This window comes from Eptatretus burgeri, chromosome 14 (genome assembly GCF_056783735.1).
Source record: "Eptatretus burgeri isolate ZD-2024b chromosome 14, Ebu_testis_v1, whole genome shotgun sequence".
Classification (NCBI taxonomy): Eukaryota; Metazoa; Chordata; class Myxini; order Myxiniformes; family Myxinidae; genus Eptatretus; species Eptatretus burgeri.
The window spans coordinates 54,873,995-54,900,633 of record NC_140974.1 but is presented as its reverse complement, the minus strand read 5'-3'; the positions used below and the strand labels follow the sequence as shown (position 1 = coordinate 54,900,633).

The window sequence follows — 26,639 nt, the reverse complement described above, 5'->3', positions numbered from 1 at the left end:
GTATAAATCTGTAGATACGGAAAAGCAAGCTTGTGTGGAAGGATACCCAGGCCATATCAATATCAGGAGAGGTGGAAATGAAGGACCAGTCTTTGCATAAGAGGGCAGCTTGCAGTCCCTGTCAGTCAGCTTTGGTGAACTGTCAGATGCTATCTATGGTGGTGAGTCAAGTCTCTGACAATAGCCAGAGAGATGTTGATTCTCACAAGCATATGATAAGATTAACCTCTTCGAGCAGAGGAGGAGCACGAGACATTTGGAGGAAAATTGTTTGTCATTACCAAGCCCAAAACGAAGACATGCCATTGAGATAAATCTGGGTCAGAAAGTTCACTGATTGCTTGAGGCCCAGGATTCACAGAGATCCTTTGCTGCAATGCTGTGGCTGTTTGAAGAGGTACCACCACCCAGCCAATAGGCATGGTGACAACTGAAATCACCACATGTGAGGAAGAGAGAGTTGGGATGTGTGGTTATATGTCCATGTTGACAGAAAACGAGATGGAAATAGAGTCTTCCCTGTTCGGAGGACGGCACAGCACACAAACAAACAGGAGGTGGTTGCGGAGGGTAAATCACAGCCAAAGGTACTCATTGGAGTTAAGGGATGGATAGTAGACGGAGAGAAGGAAATACAGTTTTTGACATATACCGTGACTCCACCACCGGAATGAGGTTCAGTCCTGTTAAACCGGAAAGGACAATTGACCCAGGGAGAGACATTGAGGAATAGAGGACATACTGTTGGAGAAAAGATTCTGTTCAGCAGACAATGGCGAAACTCCAAAAACACAGAATATCTGCCCCCTCCACTGATTTGTTTCTCTTCTTCCCACTTGTGGAATCACCTTATGCCTGGTGTTGGCTCATTGGTTCGGGTGGTGGGCTTGGGATCCTAGAATCCTGAGTTCAAATCCTGCTCTGCTGTTTAATTAATACCAGTTGGGGTTGACTCTGCCTGTCATCCTTCCGAGGTCGGCAAAATGAGTGCCAGCTTGTTGGTATCCTGTGTTGGAGTGGTGACCCATCCAGGATTGTGCCCAATAGCCAAGGAGACTGCTTAAGCAGCACCAACGCTCTGCACAGTGTATGGTCCCGATGGATGGATGGATCCTTCTGAGGTCGGCAAAATGAGTGCCAACATGCTGGTATACTGTGTCGGAGTGGTGACCTGTCCAGGATTGTGCCCATTAGCCAAGGAGACTGCTTCGGCAGCACCAATGTGCTGTACAGAGTATGGTCCAAATGGATGGATGAAATCACCTTCCACATTCTCTTCAATCCCATTCTTCCCTCCAGGTCTTCAAGACAGCTGTTCACCACCATCTCAGGTCATCCCCCATCCAAAACCATGATCATTTCTACCCCAAGTTACCCCCACACCCCTCCTCTTGACCCCCATTCCCAAGCCCAACTCAATCCAAGTTACCAGTTTTTCTTTCCTGCGAGTTTGCTTCTGTATCCATATTGTCCTCCCCACACCCATTATTTGTCCAAGTCTCCCTATATTTTGTCCTTCAACCCTGCTACTGGTGTTTCCCCTCTTCTCTGCTGTAGCTTTTGTCCTGTTGCATCTTGATCCATTCAGTGTTCTGGCGATTCCACGAACCTTGTCCTTATGTTAAAAATAAACAACAAAAAATTTCAGGTTTACCAGTGGCAGTTTGGATTGAAGGAATTTTTTGGTATACCTTGTCGAGGCTCGTATGAGAGCTAACACACAACGCACAGCGAGGGGGGCATGAGACAAGAGGGGCGGGAGTGGGACAAAATAGTAGGGAACAGAGATATTAGGGGATCTGTGGAAGGGAGAAGGATGGGGTGGGCAACATGGGGAATAGAAGATGGATATTACAGGGACTTTCAGGAAGGAAAGCAGGGAATTTGAAGGAGGTGGGTTTGGGGTGGATTATCGGGGGTAGAAAAGATCGAGGATTTGGATAGGGGATGATAGGAGGTGGTGGTGAACAGCTGTTTTAAAGGCCTGGAGGGAAGAATGGGATTGAACAGAGTGTGGGAGTTTATTCCAAAGGTGGGAATAAAGAGGAATGAAAGAGTGAAGGTGAGCAGTGATTCATGATTTTGGTAGTTTTACCAGAAGGGGGTTGTTGGCAGACCTTGAGCGCCCTGCGGAAATATTGTGGGGACAAATCACAGACAGACCAGGGGGTCAAGACCAGAGAGGAGATGGTAAAAGACAGAAAGACCACTGACCAGCCTGCGGTGATTGAGTGAGAGGCCCAAAGACTCAGCCTCATCGCGGGATATACCAATGATCCAAAATGCCTTGGTTTCCACAGCGTGAAGCCGAGAAAGGTGGGAGGCAGGAGCACCAGCCCAGAGGGGAGAGCAGAACTCTATCAGGCTGTGGACGAAAGCTTTGTAAGTGGTCAGGAGCTCAGGTGGGCCGAGGAAGGACTTTGCATGACGGAGGATTCCCAGTCGGCGACTGGCTTTGGAGGCGAGGTTTGAAATGTGGCTTTCCCAGGAAAGATCATGGCAGATAGTGAGACCCAGAAGCTTGAAAGAAAGGACTTCTTCCAGAGGATTGTTGAGAAAGTAAATGGGGGTGGGGGGGGTCCAAATGGTCCTTTTGGAGAGACATAGTGAGAGTGTGGGATTTGTCCAGATTGGAAGACATGTTCCACGTGTTGGACTATTTGTGATTTTATCCAGATCAGCAGTGAGCGTAGAAGCTGCTGCATGGCCTTCTGAGGAATGACAGATGGTACAGAAGATGGTGCAGCCATCAGCAAAGAGATATAGAGGATTTTCCAGAGAGTCAGAGAGATCATTGATGAAAACCAGAAAAAGAACAGGGCCCAGAACGCTGCCTTGAGGAACTCCAGCCTGGACAGGAACAGGGGATGAAAGAACTCCATTTAGGGCCACATGTTGACTGCGACAGGAGAGGAAGTCTGTGAGCCATGGGTGGAGATGGCCTTGGATACCATAGGAAGAGAGTTTGTTGAGTAGGGCAGGGTGCCAGACTGTGTCAAAAGCACGTGATATGTCTGGGGATATGGCTCTGATTTCATGTCTGACATTGAGGACCTCCATCCATTGTTGGGAGAGGAGAAGCAGCATATCCAGGATCGAGTGACCTGGTCTGAAACCAAAAAATTGTATCTGCCAAATTGGACTGAAGACCTTGGATGTTAGAGGTCCAGAGAGTTTGGGATGGGGAGGAGATGCTGTTGGCAGTGACAGGAAAAGAGGTGTGGGATGAGGTAGTGTGGATTGGGGGAGGCGGGAAGGTGTGGAATGGGATGTGGGGTGTGCATGGAGGGGGCAGTACGTTGGTGAAGTGGAGAGGAAGTGGGATGCTGGAGAAGCAGAGAGGGAGCGGGATGCTGGGGAAGCGGAGAGGGAGTGGGGACACTGGGAAAGCAGCAAGGGAGTGGGGACACTGGGGAAATGGTGAGGGAGCAGGGACATAGGGGGAGGTGGGGAGGGTGGGGTGGGGGGGGGACGAAATTCAGGGGTTGAAGTGGCAAAATGTTTTTGGAAGCAAGTATGTGGGGGGATTGAACATTTATTACCGTTAAAAAAGGTTTATATTGATGTGCAGAGAGGGGAGGAAGAAGACGAAGATTAAGAAGAAGATGAAGAAAAAGATGAAGATTAAGAAGAAGATGAAGAAGAAGACTAAGAAGAAGAAGAGGACGAAGAAGGAGAAGAAGGAATATTTCTTGTTTTCAATTTTTTTTTTTATATTTGTATTAAACAGAGGTGATAAGAAAGGAATTAAAGTCAGGGTTGTGGATAATGGGACAGAGATAATTGGAGACATGTCATGAGTATGGGGAAACAATTTGTGGAAAACAACATCTAGACCCAAAACTATCTAAGCTTTAGACGGAGGATCTAAATAAGTATATCGAGCACAAAAAATATCCACAGTATTGAGGACTCGCTACAAAGAACAATCGACACAAACAGAGAACATAAAATCTGCGGCCGCACAGACAGATCCAGAATGATTACTTCACTTTTTGGAAGCAGATTTCTTGGAGTACCAAGAGAAACAACTGCAAATTGTGATTTTTCTTTTCACTTTCACAGCACCGGCCAGTTTTCCCTTTCACCTCTGTGATTGAGAGTTTGTGGCTGTGTCCCACATTGTTCACCCCCTGTGTCCTCCCCTCGCTCTCATTCTTCCCCACATCCTTTATTTCTCAGTCGCCCTCTATTTTGTCCCTCAAACCCCCAAGCCCTTCCTCTCGCTTCTGTTATTTTCGTTCTGTTGTGCCCTGGTCCGTTCTGTGTTCTGACTCCTCCACGAGCCTCGACTCCAAATAAAAAGTCTTGTAATCGTCAGTGAGGTTCTGGAATCCCTCTCGCCTTATCACTTCTCAAACTCGTTTATATCTGAGTGAAGCCTTGCATTCTCCTGGCATTCCCATCGGGAGGTTTGTTCATGTTGATCGCCTTCCCATGCCTTGCATGAGTGAATGCGAGTAAAAGGTGCGGAGCTTTCATTTAAACACACTACAAAGAGAAATGCAGCAAGTGATTGCAAATCAACATGCAGCCAATCGCCCATTACCCTCTTGGCATAAGTCTTCAGGATAACAGGAATTCTTGCTGAGATAACAAGTCAGAACTGTAGTCGAGAATCTCTTGATCACGTGGTCGTGAGCTCTGCTTACCAGGGAGCGAATCCCTTGAGAATGAGTATTGATAAGGAAAATGCAAGATGCAGAGCTTGCCAGAAACTTTCACTGGCTGAAAGATTTCATGAGAGCCTTCTCAACGTCAGTCAAAAGCCTAAAAATGGATTTGCCTGGGAGGGGGGGGGTTGTATATTAATAAGGATGTCTACCCAGGGCCATCACATGACGTGGATGACTTTGAGGGTAGTACCAGGATCAAGGCAATTGCTCAAAGGTCATCGTCATCATTGTCGTCGTTATTAGCCCGTCCCCCTGCGCAGCAGGAGACAGGGTTTTGCGATCACTTTTGTGTGTTTCTCTGTCTGTGTCTGTCTCGGCCGTAACCTTTTTACCGTTTGAGCTTTTGTTTATCAAATTTCCAACAAAGCTTTATTATGAGAATTTGGAGAAAAATTAATAATTTGGTCAAAAGGTCAACGTCGTATAAAATCGTCAATTTTCATGCAATTTGCCTGAAATTTATAGAATTTTCGTATTCGGTCAATGAATTTGTTCACCAATCCAAAGTAAGAAGCCGATTGGTTTTTTGGTTGTTGTTTTCTTTTCCAAAAGGTCAAAGGGCAAGGTTGCACAAAATCGTCAGTTTTCATCTGATCGACTTGAAATTTTTGCAGGATTTCCATATTGGGTCACTGAAGCCTATTGCTTTCGAGGTGAAAAATAATTTTCTTTGTTTTCTTTAAGCTGTTTTCGTCATGTTTAGCGTAGGGAAGAAGTTTGAATACAAAGCAGATGTGGACGGACTTTGCATTTTCAGATGCTTTCGAGTTATTGTTGTTATTATTTTGTAATATTATATCAGCCAATTCAGTTTTTTTGCAATGCATGATCTGAACTGCGGCTGCCATGCTGACTCTCGATGTAAAGAGCTAATCCTTGAGGAATTTAACGAACATGCATAATGTGCGGGGAACCCATTTGAAAACAGGCAAAGGTGTCTATATTAGAGGGAAGAATTCTGAGCCTACATGTCAAATAAAAACCTGGCAATTGAAAGTGGATGTCACAAAACTGCGACACCCAAATGGCGTGCGAATTTCGTCCTCACTTCATGCCATGTTCCATTAGTCAGGACCGGTGGCTCACAGAGCACGTGGAATTGGCACGGCTTCTCACATCCCGGCTGGCCAGGCCTGACATTCTTGGAGAGATTAGGGCAGTATTTTAGAATATGGCCCAGAGTGCAAGCACACAAAGGCCTGCTCTTTCTTTAAAGGCACAGGGGGTATTTATCGTCCACCAGCAAATGCTAACAGATGGGAGACAGCCAGATTAATGTCCCTGTGAAGGATGGCGCACTTGCTGATGCATTGTTTTTTTTTTTTTGAATGCAGTGCCAAGGCTCCTGGAAAAGCTTGGACACTGAACAGATATCCCTTCCCTGTGAAACACCAGTGTGACAGTTTACAGTTGGGTCAACATTCAAGCTCAGACGAGACAGCTGAAAGACCAGTTTGCTCGCTCTGAACCATGCTGCCACACCTACATACTTTAGGAATTTAAGATACTTGTATGTTTACACAAGTATACTTTTTGAGGCCATTCAAGAATACTTTAAGAGATAAACTAGAACGGCACTCGATCGAGTGCTCCACCAGGCTGCACAGTTTACGATTTGTATCTCACTGATATGCCGGATCAGTTTTCGTACCTTAACCATCATGTAATCGGCTTGTTCTTTTCACCTAACCAGCTCATCCACCAAGTTTTGTCATATTCCATCCACAACCTTTTGAAATATAATGCTACATATCGTTTTTGCCCATATTTCTCAATGGTGAATAATCACTTTAAAAAAACAAAAAAATTATTGTATCTGGTTCCGGATCTTCATCACACACCCAAACTGTCCATGAAGTTTTGTCCGAATCCATCCACAACTTTTTGAGACATCCTGCTCACAGACGGACAGACACAGACAGACAGACAGACAGACAAACAAACAGGGGTGAAAATATAACCTCCGTCCACCTTCGGTGTCGGAGATAACCAGGCCTTCACAAACTAATGGAAGATAACATCGAAACTTTTTTCGTCAAAGTTTGTATTTATTTCATCCACATTATATTTGTTTACTTCGGTGTTTTATGCATTGCGATATATTCACTCTATATGACGAAGACTAATCACAGCTCGTTCATGGCAATTGCATTTAATTTGCTTTCTTATGAGTCATGACATTAATTAACCGAATAATTGACTTACTTTAATTGTCATAAGCTGGTTACGTCCTACCTCCCAGCATTTTCTCCTTCCCTTAAACATCACTCAAGCCCAGAGCTTTGCTGTGCGATTCTCAGTCATTAGTGTGTGATGTCACATGGCATTATGAACATCCAAGGGAGATGATGTTTGTTTGGAGTTGGGCTTGTACTGAATCAGCAGGTGTTAAAGCTCAGGAAAGAGCTGGACTGGAGAAGGTGGGAGGGTTAACTGGCCTGACAGGATGAAGGGACGGGTAGGCAAAAGGCACGTATGAAGTGGAGCATTTGCGGAAGGTGGGGTGGGTATGGGGTGGGGAAGCAGTTCAGCTCTTGTAGAAAAGCTCAGAAGTAGTAACAGGGGAGATGTTGAATCTTGAGATGCAGGATGGATGAGTACGTGGTTCGAAACAGACTCAGGAAATCGTTTCACCAATGGGATTAAAGGAGGATTGGGGAATGGAGGAGAACCTCGATCCTGCTATCATCAGCTTGTCCTGTTATTTCCTCATCGTGCCATTGTTCTGGTTTTTCTTCCTTCTCTCGTGGCATCCATCTCCATTTTACTCTCTAGGACATTCATTCCAATGTCTCTAAAGTTAACAACCACTCGATGCAAAGCACCGTGGAGATGATTCTGTAAACATCCCGTGGGTGGTGTTTGATTTTTATCAAATCAATGCTGTTACATTGTGATATAAAAGTTCACTTTTCACCAAATCCTGTGAAGCCACTACCCTCATAGTATAATGGAAATGGCAATACAGACGCCAGTGTGTGAATCCAATTCTGAACAGCAATGCCGGTGCCATTAGTAAATGGTTAAGAGTCGAGGAATAGCGAGAAGGGCACGGGGTAATGGCGTTTCTCTGCGACGCTGCAGAATCCCATTCATAGCAAGTCTACGGTAATGGTCACTGGCAAATGCATGCAAATCCATTTGATTCCATGTACTGTCATCGCCCTTGTGTGGTGGTTCAAAGGCTTCAGGCGTACACAGGTGGATGCATTGGATGCACAGGTAAATGCATGCATTGCTGGTGAAAGAGCGCCTTTTGATTGTTTCTTCCATTACGCAGATCATTTTTGAAGCGGCCGTGGAGGGAGCTGGAGAAGGATACATCGCCATCAAAAACATCCAAGTTCTCAGCTATCCCTGCAGTGAGTTGTTGGTAGCACTGGATTTGTGCTTAAAGGCTGGAGATGGGAGGGATGTTATCTCAATCATATACCATGATTGACAATGATTTCTCAGAGACCCTTGCTTATCACAAAATCCAATTTCTGCAGGAGTTCCATGGCTCAGGGAGACCGGTCACTCACAGATAAACTTCCTCCATTTGATGAAGCCTCATTGGAGGTTTAAAAGGGCAGAAAGTACGAGTTAGCCAGGTGCACCTGTCGTATTAACTCCGACGTTAGGGTTACAGTTTTTGTGGCAAGTTTAGCGAAATTAAACTTTCAAGCTTGTGTGAGAAGATAAAGTTTTGGAGTTTTGCACCTATTTGATCACTCACTTTCCAACGCAGCAGAACAAATTGTTTTTAACAAAACGGTGATGATTTCTGAATTCTTCTCCACATGCTTGTCAAATTTCCACATTTTCACCACCACTCACCCTGCTGGCTAGTGCCGGATTAAAGCTTTTGGGGGGTCCTTGTGGCCTCGCCCTGAAAGGCGAACGTGGTTCACATACATACACATCTATACAAGATGAGTTTTAGGAATATATAGATATATAGTGTCAGTCTAAAACTAAAACCATGTTACTTAAACTCTCATCTTGTATATGTGTATATATATATATATATATATATATATATATATATATATATATATATATATATATATATATATATAAAATGTATGTATGTTCCCGAAATACAGCCAAAACGGTACACAATAGCGCAAAATTTTTCGGCCCACCTTACTCACAATTCTCCTGCTGTGTGCAGTATCAAGTTTGGTTCAAATCGGGCAACGAAAAAAAATATAAAAATCAATTCCCGATTCAGTCAAGTACTCTTCAGGAGTATTTGATCAATGAAAACAACCTCAGCGGTATAGTTCGCTGGAGCTATCTTTTCTTTTCTTGAAATGATTTTTTTTAATCAACCGCTGTCACAAGGGGAACCCAACAGGTTCACATGTCATTTAGTAGCCCTTAAAAATCTAGGTCTTTCCTTTCGAGAAATTGCAAAAGAAGCCAAGGTGTCAGTGAGTACAGTTTCCTACACCATCAAAAGGCACTTGGAAACTGGAGGAAACTCTGACAGGAAGAGGTCTGGCAGACCCAATGCCACAACACAATCAGAACACAAGTTTCTGAGAGTCAACAGCTTGCGTGATAGACGGCTCACAGGACAGCAGCTTCAAGCACACCTTAACACTGGTCTAAGTAAGGAAGTCTGAGTTTCAACTGTAAAGAGAAGACTTCGAGCTGCAGGTTTGACAGTTCGAGTGGCAGTAAGAAAGCCATTGCTAAGATGGCAAAACAAGAAAAAGAGGCTTTCCTGGGCCATGAAGCACCGCCAGTGGACTACTAAAAACTGGAAGAAGGTCTTTTGGACGGATGAATCGAAATTAGAAATCTTTGGTTCATTACGCAGGGTTTTTGTACGCCGTCGGGTAGGTGAAAGGATGGTTCCTCAGTGTGTGACACCAACTGTCAAACATGGAGGAGGAAGCGTGATGATCTGGGGCTCTTTTGCTGGATCCAGAGTCGGCAACTTACACAGAGTGACTGGCACCCTAAATCAAAGGGGCGACCACAGCATTTTGCAGCGCCGTGCAATACCCTCTGGTCTACGCCTCGTTGGTCAGGGGTTCATCGTACAGCAAGATAACGACCCAAAACATACCTCCAGGCTATGTCAAAACTACCTGAGAAGAATAGAACAAGATGGTAGGCTTCAAATCATGGAATGGCCAGCACAGTCTCCAGACTTAAACCCCATCGAGCTGGTTTGGGATGAACTGGATAGAAGGGTCAAGGCAAAGCAACCTACAAGTGCAACATATTTGTGGGAAATTCTGCAACAGTGTTGGGAAGAACTTTCCAAACAATATTTGATTTCAATTGCAGAAAGAATTCCACGAGTATGTTCGGCTGTTACATTTGCAAAATAAAAGGTGGCTACTTTGAAGAGTCAAAAATTTAGATTTAATTTTGTTAAACAAAACGATTCCATGATTTATTTTTTTATCTGCAATTGTATATTTGTTCTTTGCTTTAATTGCAGAGTACATTGAAACATTAATCTGCTTAAACTTCAGTAAAAACTGGAAAAATGGGGGTGTTCTAAAACTTTTTACTGGAAATGTATATATATATATATATATATATATATATATATATATATATATATATATATATATATATATATATATATATATATATATATATATATATATATATATATATGTGTGGATCAATACTTCACCACCATGTTATTAAAAACACCTCACTTCCACGTTATTAAAAATACCTCACCGCAACCTTATTAAAAACACTTCACCACCATGTTATTAAAAATACCTCACTTCCACGTTATTAAAAAGACCTCACCGCCACGTTATTAAAAAAACCTCACCACCACGTTATTAAAAATACCTCACCGCCACATTATTAAAAACACCTCACCACCATGTTAGGAAAAACACCTCACCTCCATGTTATTAATACACCTCACCACCATGTTGTTAAAAACACCTCACCACCATGTTATTAAAAACACCTCACCTCCATGTTATTAATACACCTCACCACCATGTTATTAAAAACACCTCACCACCATGTTATTAAAAACACCTCACCACCATGTTTTGAAAAACACCTCACCACCACATTATTAAAAATACCTCACCCCCACATTATTAAAAACACCTCACCACCATGTTAGGAAAAACACCTCACCTCCATGTTATTAATACACCTCACCACCATGTTGTTAAAAACACCTCACCACCATGTTATTAAAAACACCTCACCTCCATGTTATTAATACACCTCACCACCATGTTATTAAAAATACCTCACTGCAACCTTATTAAAAACACTTCACCACCATGTTATTAAAAATACCTCACTTCCACGTTATTAAAAAGACCTCACCGCCACGTTATTAAAAAAACCTCACCACCACGTTATTAAAAATACCTCACCGCAACCTTATTAAAAACACTTCACCACCATGTTATTAAAAATACCTCTCCTCCACCTTATTAAAAACACCTCACCACCACGTTATTAAAAATACCTCACCGCCACATTATTAAAAACACCTCACCACCATGTTAGGAAAAACACCTCACCTCCATGTTATTAATACACCTCACCACCATGTTGTTAAAAACACCTCACCACCATGTTATTAAAAACACCTCACCTCCATGTTATTAATACACCTCACCACCATGTTATTAAAAACACCTCACCACCATGTTATTAAAAACACCTCACCACCATGTTTTGAAAAACACCTCACCACCACGTTATTAAAAATACCTCACCGCCACATTATTAAAAACACCTCACCACCATGTTAGGAAAAACACCTCACCTCCATGTTATTAATACACCTCACCACCATGTTGTTAAACACACCTCACCACCATGTTATTAAAAACACCTCACCTCCATGTTATTAATACACCTCACCACCATGTTATTAAAAACACCTCACCACCATGTTATTAAAAACACCTCACCACCATGTTTTGAAAAACACCTCACCTCCATGTTATTAATACACCTCACCACCATGTTGTTAAAAACACATCACCCTAACCTTATTAAAAAGACCTCACCACCATGTGATTAAAAAAACCTCACCACCACCTTATTAAAAACACATCACCACCACTTTATTAAATGCACCACCATGTTATTAAAAACACATCACTGTCACATTAAAAAACCTCGCCATCATGTCATTTAAACACCTCACCGCCACATTATTAAAAACACATCACCCTAACCTTATTAAAAACACATCACCACCACGTTATTAAAAACACCTCACCACCATGTTATTAAAAACACCTCACCACCATGTTTTGAAAAACACCTCACCTCCATGTTATTAATACACCTCACCGCCACGTTATTAAAAACACATCATCCTAACCTTATTAAAAAGACCTCACCACCATGTTATTAAAAAAAACCTCACCACCACCTTATTAAAAACACATCACCACCACTTTATTAAATGCACCACCATGTTATTAAAAACACATCACTGTCACATTAAAAAACCTCGCAATCATGTCATTAAAACACCTCACCGCCACGTTATTAAAAACACATCACCCTAACCTTATTAAAAACACGTCACCACCACTTTATTAAATGCACCACCATGTTATTAAAAACCATCACCGTCACATTATTAAAAACACCTCGCCATCATGTCATTAAAACACCTCACCTCCACGTTATTAAAAACACATCACCCTAACCTTATTAAAAACACATCACCACCACGTTATTAAAAACACCTCACCACCATGTTATTAAAAACACCTCACCACCATGTTTTGAAAAACACCTCACCTCCATGTTATTAATACACCTCACCGCCACGTTATTAAAAACACATCACCCTAACCTTATTAAAAAGACCTCACCACCATGTTATTAAAAAACCTCACCACCACCTTATTAAAAACACATCACCACCACTTTATTAAATGCACCACCATGTTATTAAAAACACATCACTGTCACATTAAAAAACCTCGCCATCATGTCATTTAAACACCTCACCGCCACATTATTAAAAACACATCACCCTAACCTTATTAAAAACACATCACCACCACGTTATTAAAAACACATCACCACCACCTTATTAAATGCACCACCATGTTATTAAAAACACATCACCATCACATTATTAAAAACACCTCGCCATCATGTCATTAAAACACCTCACTGCCACGTTATTAAAAACACATCACCCTAACCTTATTAAAAACACGTCACCACCACTTTATTAAATGCACCACCATGTTATTAAAAACCATCACCGTCACATTATTAAAAACACCTCGCCATCATGTCATTAAAACACCTCACCGCCACGTTATTAAAAACACATCACCCTAACCTTATTAAAAAGACCTCACCACCACGTTATTAAAAAAACCTCACCACCACCTTATTAAAAACACATCACCACCACTTTATTAAATGCAGCACCATGTTATTAAAAACACATCACTGTCACATTAAAAACACCTCGCCATCATGTCATTAAAACACCTCACCGCCACGTTATTAAAAACACATCACCCTAACCTTATTAAAAACGCATCACCACCACGTTATTAAAAACACATCACCACCACATTATTAAAAACACATCACCACCACTTTATTAAATGCACCACCATGTTATTAAAAACACATCACTGTCACATTAAAAACACCTCGCAATCATGTCATTAAAAACACCTCACCACCACGTTATTAAAAAACCTGACCACCACCTTTTTAAAAACACCTCACCACCACGTTATTAAAAAACCTTACCACCACCTTATTACAAACACATCACCACCACTTTATTAAATGCACCATCACGTTATTAAATACACCTCACCTCCACGTTACTAGAAACATCTTTCCGCCACATCATTAAACACAAATCACTTCCACGTTATTAAAAACATCTCACCACCACCTAACCGCCATGTTATCAACCAGTGGGAATGTGGAACGTTTACCTTTTTGTTTCCCATTGTCTCCTTCCTCTTCCATGATCTTCACTCTCAGCCAAGTCACCACACTTTCTGCGCCTGGGGAATGTGGAGGTGAACGCAGGACAGAATGCCTCCTTCCAGTGCATCGCAACTGGGAGAAATATTCCGGGGAGCAAGTTAACACTGCAGGCAAGCAAGTTCCAGTTTTAATCACCACTTCCTAGTTTGCCTTCTTTTGTTTTTCCTCTGATTTATGTCTCCTTCCTGTCATTGTCGAAGTATCTGGTAGGAGATTCCTCTGACATCATGTATGCTTATTGCTCACTGAAATGAGTTCAAAAGATAAATGCGGTTGATATGGCTATGATGGCATTAAAGCTTTTGAGAGATTTTCAGGCACTTCCTGCCTGCTGAGATTACCACGTTAACATCATTTTGTAGACATTCCAAAGCACCACTCTTCAAATGGTCACAAAGCTACTGTGATTTTCTCTCTCTACTTGCAAAATTTTCATCCTGTTCAGAATATTCGAGAGGTATTTTCACCAATCCCCTCCAAAGCCCCCAGCGTATGGTATAAGAGCAGTCATAAATGCTGACTGATGGTGGATTGTCCGTTGATTGGAAATTAATTACACCTTGGCTGAAATTAAAAAAAAATTGACAAACTGGCCTGATGCCTGTTTTAAATGTTATAAATGCCCCTTCACTCAGAATTGTGGCATTGCAGGCATGACAGGTGGGACACATAATTTGTCTCTCAGGTGTGTTGGGGTAATTGAGTTTGAGACGTATTTACCTCTGCCACCGAAGGTGGACTCAGGTTATGTTTTCACTCCTGTCTGTTTGTTTTGTTTTGTCATTATTATCCCCACGCTTCTTCTAAAACAGCGGGAGATATTGTAATTGGCTCCGTTCGTCTCTGTCTGTCTGTCTGTCTGTCTGTCTGTCTATCTGTCTGTCTGTCCATCTGTCATGCTATCTTCTCCTAAACGGTTGCACAGAAATTTACCAAACTTGGTAGTTTCGATCACCACATGACAGAAGGTGCAAGTGCAGTATAATTTTGGCCCCGTCCCCTAGGGCAGGGTCAAAAGGTCACAGACCAAAAATGCAATTATGGACACGTTTTTCACATTTTAAAATGAAGCTTTTTTTTTTCAATCAACATTGTGGGACGCATGAATTATGTAATGGTTTTTTGGGGATTTTATCCTTGGTTCATGCCCCCAGTGGCTGGGGACTTGGGGTCACAGGGTTCAAAACAGAAGATTTTTTTTTAACTCGAAATTTGATGTTGGGTCATTCACGGTGAAACTTTTTGCGATCTTTCAACTTTGCTTTCGGTGGGAAGCGTGGACATTTGTGATGGCGTCCCAGCGCTTTGGTCTCGTTTCATGGACGCATTGTTGGACAATGACGTTAAGCCACCACCAAGCATTATAGGAGAATTATGAGGAATCATTTTGAAAGTGTGGAAAACAATACTTTGTTTTATTGGTTGTCGAAAAATGGGATTGCTTACTCTCATCTTAAGGGAGTGATTACAGAACATGACATTTTAATTCGTTGTTGTTTTCTGAACTAAGAAGGATTTACTTGTCGAAAATACACATTTGGAAGAGCATTACACAAACAGCAAGCAAAGGGGTGAGGGAAAGAGGAGGAAGTGCAGCGGTGAGAACGTCTGCAAATCCAAGGATGGGAATGGAGGTTACAGATGGTGAGATCCTGCAGGAAGCATAGCTCCTACACCCAGAGGAGTACAACATATCAACGAAGAGCTAGAGGTGTAGAGTTGATGAAGAAATAAGGAGCAGGTGCACATCCGGCTTCACTACACTTGGATCGAATGACTATGGGAGGATACCCATGAAGGAAGTGCCCACATCCCCACCTCGTACGGGCAGATGAGAGAGCAACGCCAAGTTCCACAAATGATGCTTGGAATCAAATCGGCGCCAAGGGTGTGTGACGGGGGAGCCATCCGTGCCGTCTCATCGGCGCATAGCCGTCATAACTGGGAATAAGATGGCAAAATGAGCCATCACGCACGATACTGCTGGGGGATCAGAGATCACACCAAGCTCATTGAATCCTGAGCCTGCATGCGAAAGAGTCGAAGAGATGTGCAAATCAATTGAGGATTTGTGGGTCTTTGACTCGTATCTGGGGGAAAACAAAGTTTGACCTCTGAGTGGAACTTTATTGTGATGTCCATGCTACTGTCCACAAATTGTTTTCTCATTTGGTGCTTGTTGCTCTCCATCGTGCGCCGTGTCATTCATTGGTTACCCCGGTGATTTTTGTGAATCGTTACAAACGGTTAACATTGATTCACCTTTCTCTACTGATGGCGGTTTATACGTTAACCACCAACATGGGCCTCGATTGGCTCACGAGCTTTCACCGCACCACCAACCTGTTTAGTTATTGTCTTTTTATTTGTTTTCTTTTATCATTTACTATTTATTTTTCATCATCACAATGCATGATGAAATATTGATCTCCGCACGAATTGTTGTTTGTGCACTGGAATTTAATTGGAAATACAAACTTGATTATTGATTTAGAGGAACTGAAATGTTCACACTAAACTTCATGAACACCATGTATGAGTAAACTGAAATGATTCAGATAGGCGTTTGTTTGAGTAACAAGGACGAGAAACCCTGAATTCCATTGTTCATCCAAGGCTCTCATTTTCTCACACTTTTACAGCCTTGTGATGAGGTGTACTGAGAAGTCAATATTCAACCTCATCATGTAACATTGCAAGGAGAGATGTTTTTTGGCTCATTGTGAACTTGTCACTTCTTTTTACTCTGATTTACAAAATTTCTTCTTTCCTTCAACCTCCTTTTCCCTTCATAACCATCATTCCTTCGATCAATCCCATTTTCCACCTCCTTCCATCCCCTTGCGCCAAACACCATTCTTATACACACCTTGACATGTGCCTACCTCTTGTATACGGCTGTGTATCGATGATACCATGTTGCATTTCTAACTACATTTTGAAGTTCCCTGTCTTAGTGCCTTAGAAGGTTGGGATTGGGTGGGATTGGGTGGGATTGGGGGTTGTGTTTTGTTTCAGCACCACGTGTTCAATGTGGAATTTGTGTTTACTCGTTGGAACTGTCTGTGGTGGTCCAGCTTTGAAGTATCTGTGTGGTCCGATGCAGTGAGTATCTCTGTGGTCCGATTTGAAGTATGCAGTGCTTGGTTTCCCATTGCAAACGGTTTTGGCCAATGAGTGAGACTTTGAGGTTTTTGGTGTGTTTTTTTTTTTTGGTATCGTGTTGAGGGTTGTGGAGGTGCTAGGGCACAGAATGGATTAGGATGTAACAGAATGAAAGGAACAGTAGAAAGAGAGAGAGCACACCAACAGCAGGGTTGAAGGCCAAAATAGCGGAAGACTTGGAGAAATAAGGGACATGGGTGGGGGGGGGGCGGATGGGGTCAAGGGGAGAGCTCAGGTTTTACAAGATGGATACTGCCACAAACTCTCAATCATAGAAGTGGAATAAAAACTGGAAACTCAGAAAAGGTGGGCTTGGGGAGGGTTTAAAGGGGTAGACAAGAGCCGTGGTTGTGGATGTGGGATGACCTGAGATAGTGGTAAACAGCTGTCTTGAAACCTTGGAGGAAAGAACGAGATTCATCAGACTGAGGACGTTGGTTACACGGAGGAAAAAAGAAAGGAACAAATGAGTCGAGGTGAGCAGTGATTCTGAATTTTGAGAGTTTCACTAGAAGGGGTTTGCTGTGTACCTAATACCCCCTGCAGAAACCTGAGGGGGACAAATCATGGAGAGGGCTGAGGGTGCAAGAGCAGAAAGGAGCTGGTGGAAGAAAGAGAGACCACTGACCTGTCCGTGATGTGGGTGTAACAGGCCAAGAGACTCAGCTTCATCGATGGGGCTTCCAGTGATTTTGATGGCCTAGGTCTCCATGGCATCAATATGACAGAGTGAGAGAATGATATTTTTCAGGATTGACAGACGTATCCCAGCCGTTGATTGTATCAAGGTCTGAAGGTAGAGAAGAGGCTAACGCCCGTCTGTCTGAAGGATTGGAGATGTTACAGCACAGGGTGGAGGATTAAGCAAGATGAAGAGGATTCCCCAGAGAGGCAGAGAGATTCTTGAGGAAGATTACAAATAGGACTGGGCCAAAGATACTGCCATGGGACACTCAGCCTTGACAGGGAGAGGATATGAAAAGATTGTGGGATGTGTCCTCCCCATATTTCCGCATGGCGCTCAAGATCCGCCAGCATCCCCCTTCTGGTAAAACTACCAAAATCAAGAATCACTGCTCACTTTCATTCTTTCATTCCTCTCTTTTTTTTCCCACCCTTGGAACAAACTCCCACACTCTTCAATCCCACTCTTCCCTCCAGGTCTTCAAAACAGCTGTTCACCACCATCTCTTATTTTCCCCCATCCAAAACCACGACCTTTTCTACCCCCGTTAATCCACCCCAAACCCACCTCTTTCATATTCCCTGCTTTCCTTCCTGAAATTCCCTATAATGTCCACCTTGTATTCCCCATGTTCCTCGCCCCATCCCTATCCCTTCCACACATCTCCTAATGTCTCTGTTCCCCACTGTTTTGTGCTTCCCTCTCCCGTCCCTTTTGTCTCCTGCTCCCCTTTTTATACGTTCTTTGCGTGAGCTCTTATACGAGCCTCAACATTGTATATAAAAAAAATATATAAAATTCCTTTGATAGTGATGCATTGCATACAAGTCGAGGATGTCAATAAGCTATACGTGGAGTTGGCCTTGGATACCATAGCCCATAGGCAGAGAGTTTGGAGAGCAAGGATGGATGCCAGACTGTATCAAAAGCTCTAGATATGTCTGGAGAGATGGCCCTGATCTCATGTCTGATATTTTGGGCCTCCATCCATTGTTATGACAGCAGGAGACGCGTGGTTGTCCAGGGTAGAACGACCCGGTCTGAATCCGAACGGATGTTCTGAGATCAGGCCGTTGGAGAAAGGGAAGGATTTGATGTCCGTTGTTTGTGTGCTCTGTGACGTAAGCAGGTTGGATTTTTCTCATTAGCGAGGAGTGTGTTTTCCTTTTGAGATGATCACGTGTTTCTGTGAACAGGTTGTATGTTTTGATCCGATCGGTGTTTTGTTTCTGGTTAAGTGAATTTTGTTCTCACGTGCAAACCACAATCTTGGCAGAGCGTTCACGCTTTCCTTCAAGAGTCGTGGAACGGCTTTACAAGAAGAGAAGGAAACTTGGATTGTCTGCAAATGGATAAAGTATTGTATTCCCTCGAGATCGACTTGTACATCGCGATGGTAACGATGTTACCACGTGATACGTGCACAGAAACAGTCACTAATTGATTGTGTGCAACGATTTCTTTGTTTTTCTGCCATCATACCAAACATCCCTACAAACCTACATCCCTACATTTTCCTTCTCAAACAAAAGCAAACATCCTACATCCCTACAAACATCATGGCAAACCTGGTTTTAGTTATTCCGTTTTATCAAAGTGCTTGAAAAAGCCAGGGTCATAGTTCCTTAACTAACTAGGTCCAACTCCTCTTTAGAACATCACACAACATCCTCTACCCCTGGAGTAGGAGGTTGGGGGGGGGGTGGTAAAGAGGGAGGAGATAAGGGGAGAGTGAAGGATGAAGTGTGGGGGTGACTGGGTGGGGAGGAGGGTGGACTGAAGGATGAAGCGTAAGATAATTAGGTGGGCAGGGGGGATGAATTGATGAACCCGGAGGCAGGGTGGTCGGGGGTGAAGGATGAAGCAGAAAGTGATGGGTCGGGGTGGTGGGTTGAACGATGAAGCATGAGGGGATTGGGTGGTTAGGGGTGGGGTTGAGGATGAAGTGTGAGGTGACTGGGTGGAAGGAGGAAATAAAGGATGAACCTGGAGGCGAGGGGGGTGGGTGGGGTGAAGGATAAAGCATGAGTTGATTGCAAGGGTGGGGGAGCTATATATTAAAGTATATAATATGTCTATTTATTATTCTATATTCTCACAAGGTGTTCACGAAACAGATGTCACATTTGTTAATTTTTTTATTTATCATTTTCAAACCTTGCCTTTTCTACAGCTTCTTGCCATTTTGGAATTATCAGGCTTGTCCATCGACACCTCTCATCCATTCAATCTTGTTGTTTACCCCCCCCCCCCCCCGAGACTCGGAGACTTTCTCCGGCTGTTCGTTATACCTTCCTGGCTTCCAGTGAAAATATGAACCTTTGTTATGAACACTCCTAGGAGGATTGTGACATTGATCTACTTAGGGAGGATTCTGGTGCCTTCAGGCATATATGAACCAAGAGGGTCTTCATTCATCCGCTTATTTTGGACTGTCCAGCAGACTTGGTACACTCGGGATCGTCTCGCACAGTCTGATGATCAATGTGATTCCGTGAAGAGTTCCGTCTCAAGATCGCATCTCAAATCACTCCACCACCTCATTTGACGTTATTGCCTAGGATGCTTTGTCGCTGAAATTAATGTAACACCACCACTTAAAATTTTGAAAGTGGTAGCTTTGAGACCATCCGACGTGGAGAGATCGACCTCCTCGGTCGATGCTTTCTCTTTCTCGTCCACCACAATTATGTGATGTCTCACAGTGTGGGCGTTCATTTATTTCTTCGTTGGTATGTGTCATCAGAATCAAATATGCTTCATTGAGCCACTCCTTGTTCGTTTTGCTGATTATATGGGCTCTGAGTACACAGTCACAGGGTAAGAGACTGCACTCTTCAGCAAACATGCTGGTACACTCAAGGTGGTGTATCACGAAAGGGATGTCATAGCATATCGGACTTGGGTCTAGCACGTCGTTTGGGCATGATGTAAGGGAGCTTGTGCATATGTTTCATGCATGACAAGAACATCAGGAGACGTTAGTGTACTTTACCTGAATTGTAAGGACATTTGAGCATGGACAAGTCATGACGGTATATGTATATCTTGAACTTGTTAACCCTGTGTCGTCATCAATTGGTATTCCTGTCTGTTTTGCGCTCAGATGGGAATGCCAACCAGAACAAGTCGAATCTGCAAAAAACTCTTTTATTAAATAAAGTTGAAGATTTTCTGTTTTTTTTCTTTTTCTTTTTGCCAAAGCTTTTAAAGAATGCTTTTTGGTCGAGGCCAGGTGCATGTTTTTTCACTCAGTTCAATCATATGCTTGTGTATTGTGATGTGTTGATGTTTTTGTTGAGATGCTTTTGTGGTTTTGAGTTGTGTTTAATTCGTCCGTGTGTTGTTGTGATGTAGCGAAGCAATGGAGACATCATTCCTGTGGAAAGCATAACGATCATGAGCCGTCGCCGCTTTGCAGCTTCTTTCAAGCTGGTGGCCACACGCAAGGCCGACGTCGATGGCTACCGCTGTGTCACACGCTCTTCCAGTGGAGCTGGGGTGTCCAACTTCGCCAAACTCATTGTGCGAGGTGAGTTTATGCGGGGGGGAATGGTGACATTCCTTATCTCATTTGTGTGTAATGTAATATTTCATTGTTATGATGATTAGTTTTAGACAAAACCGAGGCTCATGGAAGAGGGAGGTGGTCCGGGGGGGGGTAAAAGGCATCAAACTGGCAATGTGCCAACAGTTGGACACAGCTTGTCAGGGAATGAAATGGAGAGCGAGAGAGAGATAGGGATAGGGATAGGGATAGAGAGATATAGAGAGAGATATGGAGAGAGATATATAGAGAGAGATATAGAGATATATAGAGAGAGATATAGATATATATATATATATATATATATATATATATATATATATATATATATATATATATATATATATATATAGAGAGAGAGAGAGAGAGAGAGAGAGAGAGAGAGAGAGAGAGAGAGAGAGAGAGAGAGAGAGAGAGAGAGAGTGAGAGAGAGAGAGTGAGAGAGAGATAGGGATATATAGAGAGAGATATAGAGAGAGATATAGAGATATATCGAGATTTTGAGATATATAGAGATATAGAGGGATATATAGAGATATAGAGATATTGAGATATATAGAGATGTAGACATATAGAGATATATAGAGATATATAGCGATTTAGAGATATATAGAGATATATAGAGATATATAGAGATATATAGATATAGAGATATATAGAGATATATAGAGATATATAGAGATATATAGAGATATAGAGATAGAGATATAGAGATAGAGATATATAGAGATCTTGAGATATAGAGATATATAGAGATATAGAGATAGAGATATATAGAGATAAAGAGATATATAGAGATTGAGATATATCGAGATAAAGAGATATATAGAGATTGAGATATATCGAGATATCGAGATCTAGATATTTCGAGATATAGAGATATAGAGAGAGATATAGAGATCTCAAGATATAGAGATATATAGAGATATATAGAGATAGAGATATAGAGATATATAGAGATATAGAGATATATAGAGATAGAGATATATATAGAGATATTGAGATCTAGATATATAGAGATATAGAGAGATATAGAGATATATAGAGATATAGAGATAGAGATATATAGAGATATAGAGATATATAGAGAGATATAGAGATATATAGAGATATAGAGATATAGAGATATATAGAGATATTGAGATATATAGAGATATATAGAGCTATAGAGATATATAGAGATATATAGAGCTATAGAGATATATAGAGATATATAGAGATATAGAGATATATGGAGATAGAGATATATAGAGATATTGAGATCTAGATATATAGAGATATAGAGATAGAGATATATAGAGATATAGAGATATAGAGATAGAGATATATAGAGATATAGAGATCTAGAGATATAGAGATATATGGAGATATAGAGATATAGAGATATATAGAGATATTGAGATATATATATATATATATATATATATATATATATATATATATATATATATATATATATATATATATATATATATATATATATATATATAGAGAGATATGCAGAGATGTTGAGATATATTGAGATATATAGAGATATTCGAGATATAGAGATATGTAGAGATGTTGAGATATAGAGATATATAGAGATATAGAGATATAGAGATATATAGAGATAGAGATATATAGAGATCTTGAGATCGAGATATATAGAGATATAGAGATATATAGAGATATCGAGATATATAGAGATATGTAGAGATAGAGATATATAGAGATAGAAAGAGATCTAGAGATATATAGAGATATTTTGAGATATAGAGATATAGAGATATATAGAGATAGAGATATATAGAGATATAGAGATATAGAGATCCAGATATATAGAGCTATAGAGATATATAGAGATATATAGAGATATAGAGATATATTATATGGAGATATATGGAGATAGAGATATAGAGATATAGAGATAGAGATATATAGAGATCTAGAGATATGGAGATATGGAGATAAAGAGATATATAGAAATATATAGAAATATATAGAGATACATGGAGATATAGAGATATAGATAAACATAGTAAGCTGCAAGTAAAGGGTTCATTCATGGGGTAATAAAGATTGTGTTTCGGGATGGGTCATGATCATCGCTTGCTTCTGACGGCCTGAACGGCTTGAAACCTTCTCTGGAAATCAGTTTCACAAATGTGAGAAAAGAGAATGGAGAGCTCTGCTCTGATAACACGTCATGTTTGTGCTCAGAAAGGTCGAAATAGAAAAATACAAAAGAGTCACACACTCATTACCTCTTCACGATATCCTGGAAATCACTCGGAAATCTTGGCAATCGCTCACCATCGATGTCTCCTCGTTTCCCGTCATCTGCACCCTGCTTTCCTGTTTGTGTTTTTCATGTCGGCCTCAAATTGCATTCTTACTCCAAGAAATTATTGACCCTGGTTCGCTATAAATTTACAATGGGGTCACGGGGCAACAATTTGGCATAGCCGGCAAGGGGATGAACAAACAGGAAATGCAGAGAGATAATGAGAATGAACAATGAAACCATCAAGTTAGAGGGTTGGGTTCGGAAAGGTTAATGGGGAAAATAAAGATCATGAGTTGGCATGGGGGATGATGAGAGATGGCGGTGCACTGCCTGCTTGAAGTCGAGAAGGGAAGAGTGAGAAGTAACGGCCTGTGGAAGATGGTTCCATCGATGTGAGAAGCGAGGTGCTCATAAGCGAAACTGGATTACACACACACACACACAAACACACACACACACACACGTATTATCAGTGTTGGATTTCACATCTTGATCTCAAATTAGCGCCAACAAATCGTGGTTTCACTTATCTTGCTCACCTGGACGTTCGAGCGTTCACCAGGCCTCTATAAACGTTCTGTGAACATCCAATAATGTCATGCTATATGTAAGCTTATTATAAACTTGATATCCCTTTGCTTGCATGACCAATGCACCGCACTCATGCCATTGGGCTCGGAACTGCTTGCGTCCTGTTTCTATCCGGGTTTTATTCTCATCTTTTGGTAACTGCTCAAACCATGCTTCATCGAATTGTTCATGTACTGTCTTATATTGGGATTGATTGATAATTATCTGTACCTTTGTTTACTCTGCCATTCTCAACATCTGGAGTTACCAAACCACCTGCGCTCATCATGTCTGAACGAACTTTGTGTCGTTTAAATCAAACTTAATCCACGCGACAATGGTTTGCCACTCCATTTGGATGAGAAGCCGACGTGATGATTGTGCATTGGGTTTGGGTGATGTTGAGAGGGCGTTGACCCTGTGATGGAAGTGCGCTGGAGATGAGAGAAAGCACTGACAAGAGCATCTGTCAGTCCATCTGATGGCATCAAATTATTTTTGCAGTTTATTAAGTCAATTTGATGGTGAGAGCGAAGCCGTGAACTCGCATCTCTCGGGTGGGTGGTCAGGAGTTGTGTTGTGGTCACTGTTGATCGGGGTCTTTGGTGCTCATTTATATTTAAATCTATAATAATAAATGTCAGTGTGTGTGTGTGTGTGTGTGTGTGTGTGTGTGTGTGTGTGTGTGTGTGTGTGTGTGTGTGTGTGTGTGTGTGTGTGTGTGTGTCAGTCAATGTGTCTCCTTCATAACTCCAAAACCATGCAACCTAATGGCCCCAAACTTTGCATGCATACTATAGGAACCCCAAGGGAGTCAGGTCAGGTATGGAAGCATGCGCTGGAGCAGCGCATTGGGAATGTAATAATGAAAACTGGGTGTTTGGGTTAATTTAAACTCCCCTTTTGAAGATAATGTAGGGGGTGCTCATCATAAAAAAGAAACATCAAAATAAACCTCACCAAAATGGTGGCGCACCATCTTTCTCAGCCCTCATCAGCTCGATGGGATCTTATGCCGCCATTTTGTTAAGCCTGCACAATAATGCCTTGACTTGGACCAGGCTGCAATGGTTTCTTAACGATAAAGCGCTCAATTATTTTTTTTTTCACTTTCCTCACTCATATCAGTGAATGCCTGATCTTCATTCCTATGAATTGTTGTATGCATCGCTTTTATATAGAGCAATGGTTTTCGGTGCAAAATCGGTGCAATGGTTTTCAAATTTGGAGGTTGGAGCGATTTCATGCATTAAATATCATTTTCCATGATGAGCTCTTATGGACAAATGAACACCATGAAGGTCAGAAATATTTCCTACGTATAACCATTTCAGCAGTCATTTTGACTGTTACATCTTTATTTTAAAGTTATTCAAATTTATATAATATATAATCATTAATATATTTGAAGTCATGAAACAACAACTTCGTACTTTTCAAACACAGGAAGGAAGGAGAATTAAATAAACAAAAAAAAAAAACGAAAAGTCAAAATGACGGTTGGGAGCTACGTATTGTTGAAGTATGTAATTGAACTATGATTTCTGTTTTTGAGGATCAGATATCGTGAGACTAAATAAGTGTTGAAATCTGAAGTGAGATCTGAAAATGTTAAGAAATATACGATGTTTTTGTTTTTGCGGGTGTGTCTCGATACCAAATCAGCTTGCTATCGCTTGCCAAGCCAGACGTTCCTTATCAACTGTTTTGTTGGAGTGCTTGCTTGAGTGCTTGTGCCGCTTGCTCGAGTGCTTGTGCCACTTGGTGAGGGTTCTACAAGCTGCTTGGTTGTTCGTTTGTAAGCCATGGCGTTGCAAGTCGAAAGTACTGTCACTCTGCACTGCCCCTCTGCGAAACACAACCAAAAATACATCGATCGACGTACAAATTTCAGGCCACACTTGCCTACATTGGGCCCCATGGTGTTTGGCAGTGCCTCGGATGGTTCCTCACCCGCTGAAAATGTTGTGAATTTTTTTTTTTTTGCATAACCACTTTGTTTCACATTTTTGTGCGATTTGCTTTCATTATACCACCTGCCACTTTGACATAGATACATGTAAAAAATAATGACCATCGTCTTCATGTTCAGAGTTCTGTCATGTGGTTTGAGCTGTGAAAAGCAGAGATTGACATTTTGTGTTCTCTGTAGCTTCATATATTTTTCCAATGAATTTCGCTAATTACCTTCGCAAACTTCGTTTGATGAAGGTATTGTATTGACCACTGTGTATTTATTTATTGGTAAATATGTGTGCGGACAACATTGCGCAAAAACTGTGAGACCGATTTGCATGAAATTTTCAGAGATGATGTGCAGTTACTCAAGGACGCCAGGCGAAGCTTTTGGGAGCGATCGGATCAAAGGTCAAGGTCACAAAAAGGTCAAAATCGTTTTTTTGCGATTAAAGTGTCAATTTTGTTCCGATTTACATCAAATTAAGTCCAAAATGTTCAGTATTCAAATCCCGATCCACTGATATAGCGTATGGTATAATGTTTGCAACCCTAGTTAGTCTGTGGAAGTCAAAGGTCAAAGGGGGTCACCAAAATGGAGTTTTTGATTGGGAAGCGTTGTGGACAACATGACACAAAAACCACTTCGCAGATTGTCATGAAATTTTGTGGATGTGTTTGGCATCACGAGAGGACAAATCGATTAGATTTTGGGAGCGATCGGATCAAAGGTTAAGGTCAAGGTCACAAAAAGGTCAAAATCGTTTTTTCGCGATTAAATTG

The 26,639-nt window shown here is 41.6% G+C and overlaps 1 protein-coding gene across 8 annotated transcripts in view; it reads left to right on the top strand.

Annotated features, from left to right (window-relative positions):
* The window catches only part of LOC147013237 (receptor-type tyrosine-protein phosphatase mu-like), a 363,240-nt gene that overhangs the window by 69,105 nt on the left and 267,496 nt on the right, over positions 1 to 26,639 (top strand). For all 8 annotated transcript variants that reach the window (XM_085854911.1, XM_085854910.1, XM_085854908.1 and 5 more), the window contains exons 4-6: positions 7,957 to 8,038; positions 13,659 to 13,774; positions 20,872 to 21,046. In XM_085854911.1, the coding sequence (XP_085711037.1) occupies positions 7,957 to 8,038; positions 13,659 to 13,774; positions 20,872 to 21,046 (373 nt within the window). The remainder of the gene's footprint in view (positions 1 to 7,956; positions 8,039 to 13,658; positions 13,775 to 20,871; positions 21,047 to 26,639) is intronic.